This window comes from Meriones unguiculatus, chromosome 20 (genome assembly GCF_030254825.1).
Source record: "Meriones unguiculatus strain TT.TT164.6M chromosome 20, Bangor_MerUng_6.1, whole genome shotgun sequence".
NCBI classification, from domain to species: domain Eukaryota; kingdom Metazoa; phylum Chordata; class Mammalia; order Rodentia; family Muridae; genus Meriones; species Meriones unguiculatus.
Window position 1 is genome coordinate 63,542,138 of NC_083367.1, and position 12,980 is coordinate 63,555,117.

Sequence of the window (12,980 nt, forward strand, 5' to 3'; positions counted from 1 at the left end):
TCAGAATAACTTTCCAAACATAAAAAGACCAGAGAGAGAGAGAGAGAGAGAGCTGCTATATCAGCACTGAGACAGTCCCCAACAAGTCAACCCTTCCATGAGGAGTCAAGATGCTTACGTTACAGTGATGGGGATTGCTGACCGGCGGTCATCAGCAACCACTGTTACACCACAGTGCCTTGGTGGACACACTGCAGTATATCACTCGGCCAGCCCACTAAAGGACCTAGCTCACATGGAGCTTGCTCTCTGGTGACTGGAACTGCACGATTAGCCTCATCCTCAGTGACTGGGCCAGAGCCAACCCCCTCCCCCACGCCGCCCCACCCCCCAGAGCCCCCCAGGCAGATGATAACTCACGATGACAATGAAGGTGAGCACCACAAACACAAAGCGGAGCCAAATCTCCAGCTGGGAAAAGGCAGGGTTGTATGTCTTCCACTGAAACAGGAAACAGAGAGGCATGGAGGGAGGGGCGGGGGCGGGGCACCTGACTACCAGGGAGTTATCCCATAGCGAGGGCACAGGAAAGACACAGAATTACAACCAGAGAGAGGGCACTGGGGGACACGCCCGGCTATTACTAACAATCACTGAGGAGTTTTAAAATGCTTTTTTTCCTTCTGTTTTCTCACACTGCTGCAACATTTTAACAAATTTTATTTCTATATTAAAGAACAGATAAAAATCTTAAATATTAAGAACTTTTTGAAATGGTCTTAAGTAGTGAATCTACGAGATAAGTTATTCTATAATCATTTAAAGGAGATGTGAATTTTAAATTTCCTATCAAAAGTCAATCTTCACTAGGAAATGACAATATCTATATGCAAAGAAACAGACTTGTGTAGGCTCTAAGCGTGAGAAGCACTTCCTAAAATACTCTAGTATTTTATGAATCTGCAGTTGTAACAGTCACAGGCAGCTAAGCGTGGGCCTGCTGACCAAGCGTACTCTGGCTTCTCCAACTTCTGTGATGTTTGCTTGAGCTATTCTTGGTTCCACAGACTAAAAAACTGGTTTTCCAAAATAAACTGCATGAGGCACTGTTGTACCCAACCAGCTGGCAGGGGAGCCGGCTGGGCGCAGCCGGCCTCACACTCACGGTGAACGTCATCTCCTTGACAGGTTGGTTCAGGCGCTCAAACCCCACGGTCACTGTGTACTGCGTGTAGTTCAGGTAGCCGAGGTGGGCCACGATGATCTCTGCACATTTCTGAAAGAAAGGAGCCCAGTGTGGCAAGAGCAAGCTGAAAGGACCCTCCCGCCCACAGACCTGAAGTGACTCATTTCAACAACAGATGAGCAGAACTCTCAGGAGAGCACACCAGAAACCGAGAGAAAGTCAGATGCCAGCCCAGGACGGCTCCTAGAAAGCAGGCGCCCAACAGGCATTTCACGATCCTCCTGCATCATCCCCCTGTGGATGACTGAGAAACGGCACATTTGCCTATACAGAAAAGCTAACCACGGAGAGCACAAGCCTGGCCCATCTGTAAATGCCACTACACAGGGGACCTGCAAGCCCAGCCAGCAGACCAAGTGCCACAGGCCGACTTGTCCTGGGCCCACATGTGCAGTCTGTGGCCAGGCATAGTTTCTGAGTGACGGGGTTTCCACTCCTCAGTTTCGGCCTGCCGTTTCCCACACAGCTGTCCTTCCCCACTACAAAAGCGAAGGCGGCAAGCAGTTGCAAGTGGATGGTGTGGACGGTAGATGTGGGTGCTTCACGGTCTGCTGAGCGCTGCTCTCAGTCCTTTAGGGTTAGGACTTGGGGTTCCACTGTATGGGAAACCCTCACCCCAGGGTGTGGCTGTGCAGCCTAGAGGCCTGTGACCGCTCTGTCATAGCTGTGCTCCAGCCTCTGGGCGGTCACACCCCCCTCTGTGCAGTGCAGTCCCGCTGCTGCCTGTAATTTTCAGCCTGGCTCCCGACAAGCACAGCCAGAACCATAATTGGTCAAAGCATACCGAGCATCAAGTGTCTGAGGTCATCGTTAGCAGACAGGCCTTAGAACACAATGGCAGGGTGGGCTGGCTGCCGGCAACACTGCTCATCCTAAGGGACAGGAGGGAAAGCACGGAGGAGACGAGGTGCAGGGGCTGAAGGGGAGCCAAGGCCACACAGGCAACCTGGAGCCAGCAGGAAGTGGCCCTACAGCCAGGGACTGGAGGCCTCTGACTTACTCATCTCCTTGTCAGTGACTCCATGGGAGCTGCCTTTCCTACCTGAGCAGCCTCCCTCCTCCTCAGTGCTGCCTGCCTGCCTCTCAGGGTCTGTGGTTCTCATCCCCAGGAGAGCCGAGTCCCCCTTTCTGCTATGACTGTCAGTCACAGGTGTAGCTAAGGACTCAGTTGGAGCCAGGAACAGGTACATTCAATGCCAACGGCACTCCAGTACACCTTCTGTGAGACAGCCATGTTTCTACAATTAGAAGAATCCTTTGTAATTTTCATGGGGTGTTTCACCTTTTTTTTTTTTTCAGATTTTATTTTTAATTTCTTTGTGTGTGTGTGTGCAGGCATGCCCAAATATGCCAGAAGGCATGAGATCTCTTGGAGCTTGAGTTACAGGAGGTTGTGGGCTGCCTGATGTGGGTGCGGGGAAGTAAACTTGGGTCTCTGGGAGAGAAGCCAATGAAGGACCTACACATGAGCCATCTCTCCAGCCAGGGGTGTTTTTATTAGGAGTTACACCTCCGGGCATTTGTACTGTCACAGACACCCCAGTGAAGCCACCTGAGGATTTTAGGTCCTAGGTTCGAGCCATGCTCTGTTTGATTACAAAGCACCTGGCAAAACGATGGATGCTTCTTCACCACCTCAAAGCGCCAGTGTTGTATTTGTTTGTCTGTATCAAATCAGCTATGAAGGCTAGAGAGGTGGCTTGGTGGAGAAAGTGCTTGCCTAGAGAGCACGAGGGTCAGGGTTTGGATCTCTACCTCCTACAATCCCAGCACTCTGGAGAAGGAGACAGGAACCCTAAAGCAAGGCTGCCTGTGGTGAGCTCTGGAGTCTAGTGAGTGGACCTAACTTAGTATGTAAAATGTAGAGTAACTGAGGAAGACACCCAGCACCAACCTCTGACCTCTACATGCATGTGCTCAAACATGAAAACATGCACATACACACACAAAATAAAAAGATTTCAAAAAATGTAAGAGGGTGACAAATATCCGTGCCACATTAAAACTCCTTGTTGTCTTGAGTTAGGACCATTTCATTGCAGCAGTAAGGGGAGAGCAGACTGGGTGAAGAATAGAGGGAGGTGTCCCCAACAGTGGCTGGTGTGAACTGAGCCAGGCTACCCACGCCAGGAGGAGGACCGCTCTGAAGATGGCAGGGCGAGCACATCCCAGGAGCAGTGGGGGACGGGACGGGACCAGTGACAGCAGCTGTGGAACCAGCACTCAGCGTGCAGCTGTGTCTCCCGCTGTAGCGGCCAAGGGCGATCTCGCTCATTCCTGCCTGGGGCTGCCCAGAGGCCTCTGCGACTTTCACACACCCCCTCCTCATTACCCAGAGGCATTGACTGCGTGCCTCCTGCATACAGGATGGTGAGCGACCCATGGGGGACCTTGAGCCTGGTGACTTTCCCAGAACAGGCAGGAAGGGCTTAAGCCTCCCTCCCCCATGAGAATATGTTCCAGAAATGGCTCTGGCCGCTTGCTTGGGTGGGAGAAGGCACACAGGGTGAGAGGTCAGCTGCTTCTCTAGATGCCCTCCTGGCTGTGATAGGCAGCTGTGGTTGCTGAGCGAGAGGGCCACCTCACTCACCGCTCACTCTTCCATAGCTCAGGACAGGATTCGGAACCCTTTGAATCAAGAGGGAGGAGCCGAGAGAAGAGGCCCAGTCACTTCACAAGAGTCCCTTCTCCGCTCAGATTTCTGCTTGCCAGGAGAACTCGGCAGTGTTCTTACTACTAGTAACTGGGCAGGACGCATGTGGTTAGAGCCACGCGCAGGCTTCCGGATAAAAGCACACCAGAGCGCTTCTGGATAAAAAACAGCTTAGATCCTTCTCCTTCTGCCGAGTATCTGTGTCAGCCTGGATGATGGCTGTGACCTCTTGAGGCCTCTGTTTTTTCTTCTATAAACTGGAATTTGATTGTAGCTCCTACCCCGTGGCCCTCCCGTGAGGACTTAATGAGTGACATAGAGAAGGTCCTCAGCAGGACCTCGCAGCCACTCCAGCCTCCCTTCCGCGCCAGCCCTCTAATCTACGCCCTCCCTGCTCTGACCCTCGCCACGTCTCCTGCTGCCAGGAACCTGTTGAGTCCTGGTGTGGCTCCTGGCTGTTGCAGGGATGTGGTCTGAATTATTGGCTTCTGAAGCGAATACAGTATCAATGAATAAAAGCGTGACAGTTCACTCTTTGCTGTCTCCCACAGCCACACACTACCTTCCAGAACAGATGCCTAAAACACTGGTAGGTGACCGCAGGAGGCCTGGGCACTGACTGCCAGTCCACACACGGATCAGGGCATTCAATACCCAGAACAAGATCAGTACTAACCCGAGATCAGGGCAGAGGTTCACCCGAGATGTGGCCCTCAACATCTAACGACAGCAATCAGCAGCTATCACATGGGCTCAGGGTGTGGGGCAGACTGAGTGTCCACGAGCATGCATGTGTGTGTACATGTCTGTGTGTGTGGTTGCATAAAATCAAAATGTCTCTGTGTAGCAAACACAGAAACAATCACCAGAGGAAAAAGACAGACTCTAGAATGGTGGGGGCAGGGTGGGGCTTGGGGTCTTTGCCTGCATATTGAAGGGGATTACTATTTCAGATATATAAAGAACCACAAAAACTAGCACCAAGATCCAAATCATCCCATCGTTAAATGGACTAAAGAACTGAACACGCAGCTCTCAGAGGAAGAAACACAGATTACCAGTGCTTCAAAAAATGCCCAACATCCTTCGCCATCGGGAAAAGGCAAATTAAAAGCACTTTGAGGGTCCTTCTTACCCAAGACATAGGGGCTATTGTCAAGGAAACAAACTCTGACAAATGCTGGTGAGGAACGTGGGAGGGAGCCATGTTCACTTCAGGAAGGGTGGGGACTAACGCCATTGACATCGATGTGGAGGGTCTTCAAAAGCTGAAACTGGGACTGCCGTGTGACCCATCTGTGTCACTCCTGGTGTCCAGCAGGACCTGAGTCGGACACCACAGAGATACTTGCACACCCATTTTATTGCTACGCCGCTAACAGAAGCCGAGAAATGCAACCAACCTAGATGCCAATCAACAGATGACAAGGTAAAAAAAATACAAAATATACAAAATATAATTTTGTATGTATGTACTTTATGTAACCTTAAAGAAAACTGAAATCATGAGGTTAGTGGAAAATGGATTCAACTGGAAAGCATTCCACTAGGTAAAATAAGTCAAAGTACAAAAAAACATTACATGTTTTCTATGCAGATACCAGATTTAAATTTATGTATGTGAGTTTGTACGTGTATGTATGTGCTGTGTGGGGTCATGACAGGGAAGGAATCTTAAGGGACGGGAAACTGAGGAGACAGATCAACAGAAAGAAAGCAGGAAAGGGTCTAATGGGGGGCACTGAGGGGAGAAGGAAACCAGAGGAGTAAAGGGAGCAACGGGAAAGGGACCAGAGGAGAACACAGTAGGACGGCATGTGTGTACGCAGACCGCAGGAGGAAATCCACTGTTTGCGTGCTCATCTGTTTAACACGTTTAAACCCATTTTGAAGGCTGCGCGAGGTTGGCCCGTTTGTTGGGCGAGCAGGTCTGCGATGGCATTTGTAGCCGATGACTAACTGTGGAGACACACTCACCCCCGCACACGTGAGGGTCCTTGTCCGATTGTGAACCTTGTTATGAATGTACATCGTGGTTCCATCTTGAGCCACACCATCGACTTTCACAGTCATGGAAAAGCTGGTCTGGATAGATATTTCTACAAGAGAAAGACATTTGTTTCCTGAGGCCACAGCAGGCATCTCCCAGCAGCGAAGCCACCTGCAGACAGGGTCCTACAGATAGCCCACAAGCTTCTGAAGGCCGTATCACCCCTCTTCTGTGTTTGAAGCTCTTCTGTGTAGCAAAGAAAAGCCTTTGCTATTTCCCATCATTGCTGAGGAGCCTGTGTTATGTTAAATCTGCATGTCTGCTTCATCTGTTTCACCTCATGTAAGGATGCATGGCTGTGAAATTACCCCTTTAATTCTCCACATAAATTCTATAATTTACACCAAGATATAAACAGATTCTTACCATTTCTGACTAAAAGTTGTCTAATTATAAGAGAATAGGGCTGTTGAGACAGCTCAGTGTGTAAAGAAGCCTGCTACTAAGCCTGGCTAACTACCTAGGTTCCATCCCAAGGACCCACATGGAAGGAGAGGACCAACTCCCTACAGTTGTCCTTTCACACACACACACACACACACTCTCTCTCTCTCTCTCTCTCTCTCTCTCTTTCTCTCAAATAAATGTAACAGATTTTTAGAAAGAGAGAATGAACAGTTTGAAGAGACAGCACAGCATTTAAGAGAGCTTGCTGCTCAGGACTGGAGTTCAGGCAGGTCCTAGCACCCCTAATAAGTGTCCCACAAATGCCTACAACCCCAGCACTGTGGAGAGTGGAGAGAGGAGAGAGGAGGATGCCTGGGGCTTTCTGGCTTTGGAGAAGGAATGAATCTCTTATGCTTATATGGAAACATCACCAGTCAATAAAAAGCTAATGGCCTATAGCAGAGGCAGGAAATAGGAGGGAGAAGTTCCAGTAGGCAGAAAGGATTTTGGGATAGAGCAAGACATGGAAGATTTGCCCTAGGAAAACATGAAAGAGGACAGACACATGGTTCCTGAGCAGAGGTCACCAGCTATGTGGCAGGACTGAGATTAAAATAAATAGGTTATTAAGATACGAGCTAGTCAGAAAATGAGCCTAGCTGCATGGCCTAGATATTGGTAAATACATTTTGAGTTCGAGTTTGAGTCTAAGTCGTTACACTGGGAGCTTGGGGCTGTGAGGAAAAGCACACATTTGACGAATGATGCCCCACATGGGGCACCAAATGTAAAAAGAATAATTAATAGGCAATGATCCAAGGAGTTAATATGGCGGCAGTTTATTGATAACCAGCTAGTTCCCCAATGATGACACAAAGAGACTCCGGTTTATTAATAGCTTTAGAGCACAGTAATTGGGCATTATAAATGCATTATGATGCTCCCTGACTATCTTCTTCCTAGACAAAATCCCCACAATACCTGTATTTTCAGGCTTCTCTGCTCCGGCTCTTTTCTCCACCATGTCTTTTCTATCTCTCCTTGTGGCCAAATTCCCACTTCCCCTCTTCTTCTCCTCCCCACTCTGGGAATGGATGTTCCACCCTATTCTCCCCAATGCCGAGAAGCTGGGTGGCCAGCTTTTATTGGCAAAGCAGAGAACAAATGGTGGCATGTTTACACAAACCTGAGACATGAAATACTTAGAATAAGCCCTGCAATGCCATGCCCAGATTGAAACCAGATAGTGGGGTAGAGAAATCAGCATTTGAATAAACAAGGGTAAACTTTACCCAGTGCATAATAACATTATGCCAACACGGCTTCCAGGGAATGTGAGTCCCAGGTTCAAGGAGAGATCATGACTCAAAAGAATGGGCAGAGAGTGACAGAAGACACAGGCTTCTGTGCCAACACACAGGTGTGCACCCTGCCCGCATGTACATAAAATATACAAACAACAATACATAAAGGTGTCATCACTGAGCAATTACAGTCCCATTCTAATAACCATAATTAACATTTTTGTGTCCGTCTTTTTTTCTAGACCATTCACAAATCCTGATGTACAATTTACTTCTGCTTTTTCTCACTTCTTTCACTATGGTCAAGGGAGTGTATTCTTTGTTAGAGCACGGCAGCTGATCAGAAACCACCCTCCATTCTGATAAACACAGCTTGTGTCATGGAAGATACAGAGGCTAGTTTCTGTCAACAATGGTTCCCCAGGGCTGGGCTTCCCAGCAACACCCCCCACACTGTCCACACGACCTCCCCCCCCCCACTGCTGACTGACTAGGCTGTGCATGTTCAGGGCAGCTCTGGCCTCTACCTGGTAACGCTTTCTCTCCCCATGTCAAATTGTACCCACACATTAGCAAATATATCCCTGGGGAGCAGAAGCGTGTCTCCAGGTGTCAGGACAGAATTCTCTTAGGTCCACACTGCGCTCATGTGTCCACGCCCCACAGAGACGCACCCTGACTCCCATTGTGACACGGTGGAGGAGCTGCCAATCCTTCCTAATGGAAGTCACGGCCATCCTTCCACACTTATCTGCCACACATGTGCAGACACTGCAGTCTTTGCCTCCTCAGAATGAGAATGTATACTAACTACAACAGCGAGCCACCCTGAAGACCAGGCTGCATACCTTCCGAGGGCTCCAGCTCCACAACACACGTCAGCCATAGTTGCTGGTTATATGTAGACAGTGGGTTTGAACGTATTTGAATTTGCTTTAGCTGAAGCAGAAGAAAAAAAAAAGTAATCATATGACCTGCTCACAGAATCCCTGAATACCTCATCTTAAAGTGTAAAACAAATGTTGTGCACACAGCTCAGATCACAAACCCTGACAGAGCTGGGAACCCAGTCCTTTACACGCACGCACGCACACGTATAGATACCCAAATTAAGCTTTTTAAAGAAAGAGTCAGATTCCTACGTCATCACTGTTAAAACAGTGAGTGCGGCACTCAGGACAAGTTAACACCTCTAGGAAGTGAGCTGTAGTTCCGCCAGGGAACCAGTGTCCTTCCATCACCATCTTCCTAAGACACTGAGGACCCGACAAGAACCCGACCGTGAAATAAGAACTGTGTGCTGCCTGAGAAGCCAGAGCAGGGCAGGGGCGGTCTGTCCTCAAGAGCCTCCCAGCACAGACCCTTCTCAGAGACACTGATGCTGCCCGCCTCCTGTAGCCCCTCTTACCTTTCTGCTACTATTTAGTGAGTAGTTAGCCGTGGAAGTCTGGATCACTTTAGGTCCTAGAGCAACCCGGAAGAAAAGGGGAGAGAGGGTTAACGTAATTAACTTACTGAGTTTTATTTTAAATGCAAAAAAGACTTACACATTAGACAGAATTGATCTCTTGTACCTGATTTTATTTTTATTTTTATTTGGGTAGTTTCTTTTATTTATTTATTTATTTTTATTAATTACAGTTTATTCACTTTGTATCCCAGACGTAGCTCCCTCCCACATTCCCTCCCAATCCCATCCTTCCTCTCATCTCCTCCCATATCCCTCTCCAAGTCCACTGATAGGGGAGGTCCTCCTCCCCTTCCATCTGACCCTAGCCTATCAGGTCTCATCAGGACTGGCTGCATTGTCTTCTTCTGTGGCCTGGTAAGGCTGTTTCCCTCTCAGGGGGAGGTGATCAAAGAGCCAGCCACTGAGTTCATGTCAGAGACAGCCCCTGTTCCCCTTACTAGGGAACCCACTTGGAGACTGAGCTGCCACTGGCGACATCTGTGCAGGGGTTCTAGGTTATCTCCATGCATGGTCCTTGGTTGGAGTATTAGTCTCAGAAAAGACCCCTGTGCCCAGATTTTTTGGTTCTGTTGCTCTCCTTGTTGAGCTCCTGTCCTCTTCAGGTCTTTCTATCTCCCTCTTCTTTCATAAGATTCCCTGCACTCTGCCCAAAGTTTGGCTATGAGTCTCAGCATCTGCTTTGATATCCTGCAGGGTAGAGTCTTTCAGAGGCCCTCTATGGTAGGCTCCTGTCCTGTTCCCTGTTTTCTCCCTCTTCCAGTGCCTATCCCCTTTGCTTTTCTGAATGAAGATTGAGCATCTTACCAAGGGGCCTCCTTCTTGGTTAGCTTCTTTAGGTGTACAGATTTTAGTATGATTTTCCTATATGTCAAATATCTACTTATAAGTGAGCATATACCGTGTACATCTTTCTGCTTCTAGGATACCTCACTCAGGATGATCTTTTCCAGTTCCCACCATTTGCCTGCAAATTTCATGATTTCCTTGTTTTTAATTGCACAGTAGTATTCCATTGTGTAAATGTACCACAATTTCTGTATCCACTCCTCAACTGAGTTTCCAGCTTCTGGCTATTACAAATAAAGCTGCTACAAACATGGTTGAGCAAATATCCTTGTTGTAAGAGATATTTTGTAAGTAGGTAAAACACCCAAACACAGAATAGATACTCTGCTATATGACACATCTTACATGCACATTAAGGCAGAACCACCACCATGAAATGGTGGGATCTTGGTATGTTTCCTCCGTGATGCTCTTCATAGGGCTCTTTCTGTTGTACATGGCCCCAACAAAGTGTTACCACAAAGCAAAGACTAGCTAATGCATTCATCCAATTAACCGGTCTAGAAATATTAAGCAGGAGCTTAAACAGTAACAGATTTCCCAGCAGAAGCATAACATACGGCCTTTTGGAAATAGATGTTTCATTGTTCTTTCTTCCCCAATTTTACTACGATTAAAATACACACAGCACCTACTATTTGAAGCACATTTAAGAGTACAACTAAGAAGGATTCAGTAATCTGTACTGTAGACACGGCCATCCATCTCTGTAGCTCTTCTAGTAAAACTCAGTCTGCCCCGTTAAACTCCCCACTCCGCCTCCCTCTGCCCTGGTAGCCGTCCCTGTGCATCTCAGGTGAGTGGAATCTGTCTGTGACTGGGGTATTTCATCTAGTGTAATGTCGTCAGGACTCATGCTGTGATGCGTCTCAATTGTCTAATTTTTCCTTCATTCCTATTTGTGTGTATATGTGCCACCGTGGGCACGGGCTTATCAGAGGACAATTCAAGGGAGCTGGTGCCCTCCTTCAGAGTTGTGGGGCTAGGCAGTGAGCGGGCCACTGGCTGTACCGCTGAGACACTGTTGTGTAACAGTTTCCTGCAGGGAGCTCCTTCAACCAGTGGCTCTCAACCTGGGTGTTGCAACATACCCTTTCACAGGGGTTGAATATTAGATATTTACATCATGATTCATAACAGCAGCAAAATTACAGTTATGAAGTAGCAACGAAAATGACTTCACGGTTTGGTGTCACCACAACATGAGGAACTGTATTAAAGTCATGGCTGTAAGAAGGATGAGAACCCCTGCTTTAAATAGAAAGGTAAACTCAAAATAGCTTCAGGAAGTCCCTGAAACTGACGAGATTCACTAGGCCTCTCCATGCCAGAGTAAGCAATAAAAGCTGAGAGTTCTATTTAAAATAAATATTTAAAAATAACACTCTTAGCTTGTGAGGCCAATTCTCTGGGCTGCCTCCATGGCTGCCCCAGCTTGCTGCCAACAATTCAACTCAGACTACACTGGCGTGATGTATGTCCCTTGAGCAGCAAACTTTGTGTCTCACAGGTATCTGCACATCCTGTGAGGATGTCACCACACAGGAAGGGGCCACTGCACAGCATGCTGTTCCCCAAGCAGACTCCCAAGAGAAGTGCCCTCTGACTCTGGCTTCTCGGAAAGACTTGAGAATGGTATCAGATCAAAGCAGATGCTGAGACTTATGGCCAACCTTTGGGCAGAGTGCAGGGAATCTTAGGAAAGAAGTGGGAAACAGTAAGATGTGGAGAGGACAGGAACTCCACAAGGAGAGCAACAGAACCAAAAAATCTGAGCACAGGGGTCTTTCCTGAGACTCCAACCAAGGACCATACATGGAGATAACCTAAGACCCCTGCACAGATGTAGCCCAAGGCAGTTCAGTGTCCAAGTAGGTTCTATTGTAATAGGAACAGGGACTGTCTCTGACATGAACTGATTGGCCTGCTCTTTAATTACCTCCCCCTGAGGGGGAAGCAGCATTACCAGGCCACAGAGGAAGACAATGCAGCCACTCCTGATGAGACCTAATTGACTAGGATCAGAAGGAAGGAAAAGAAGACCTCCCCTATCAGTGGACTTGGGGAGGGGCATGCATATAGAAGGTGGAGGAAGGGAGGGGTTGGGACGGGAGGATACACGGGGGTGGGGGGGGATACAAAGTGAATAACATGTAACTAATACAGAATTAAAAAAAAATAATGGTATCAGAAGAACCTTAGCTCTAAGCTAACTAGGTGCTCTGGGCCTCCGTTTCCATATCTTCAGAATAAAGTAGTGACACAAAGGTCCCTAAATGACCCCAAACTCTCCGATAGTAGCATTGCCACATAAAGTGATTGAGGGTGCTGACAACGGTGAATTCACGCGATAATCTCAGTCAGGCACGGGGTGGCATGACACGGTGTTTGGCTAAACATCGCTCTCGCATGTCTGTGGGGAACTTCTGGATAAGACTCTCATGGTTCAGTCAGTAGACTGAAAAAAGCAGAATGCCCTACCCAGGCCCCTTTGACCTGATGAAGGTCTTAACAGACATGCTAAGGAGAATCTGGCCTCCCTGTCCTCAGCAGGAAACTTATCCCCTGCTATGAGGCTCAGACCTGGACCAGGGCTCAAATGATCAATCTCTGGCTCCCCTTTGCGACTGCAGACCTCCTGAATGTGTGAGCCAGTTCCTTTACTTTACAGAGATGTAAGAAGCATATGGTGTGTTATCTAGCATATACTCTATCTCACAATTATATTACATATTTAGATCTAACAATATCAACAGTTATTTATATTGTAACTCACTTATACTTTAGTATAGAGTTGTTTGAGTATAGATTATCACTGAATACAGTAAGAGATGAAATTATACCACAGCGGGTGCCCGCATATCCATTCATATGCATTCCCTACTGTTTGTCTCTCTCCTAGACTCTCGGGAGTCTGTGTGATGAGACACAGTAAGGAGAGCCTGACATCATCCCCATCTTGGCCTGGGGCATCAATTTCCACCTTTATTTCAGAGTACAGGCTGGATACAGTGGGGTGTTTGAGACAGGTGGCTGAGGAAACAAAGGCTGGCTAAGGTCCCGCTGAGACCCCACACGACACT

The 12,980-nt window shown here is 47.9% G+C and overlaps 1 protein-coding gene across 1 annotated transcript in view; it reads right to left on the reverse strand.

Annotated features, from left to right (window-relative positions):
* Positions 1–12,980, reverse strand: part of Tmem181 (transmembrane protein 181) — a 43,866-nt gene that overhangs the window by 11,943 nt on the left and 18,943 nt on the right. The window contains exons 3-7 of the mRNA XM_021635703.2: positions 8,989–9,044; positions 8,429–8,519; positions 5,817–5,938; positions 1,106–1,216; positions 361–441 (exon numbers count right to left, since the gene is read on the reverse strand). Of these exons, the coding sequence (XP_021491378.1) occupies positions 361–441; positions 1,106–1,216; positions 5,817–5,938; positions 8,429–8,519; positions 8,989–9,044 (461 nt within the window). The remainder of the gene's footprint in view (positions 1–360; positions 442–1,105; positions 1,217–5,816; positions 5,939–8,428; positions 8,520–8,988; positions 9,045–12,980) is intronic.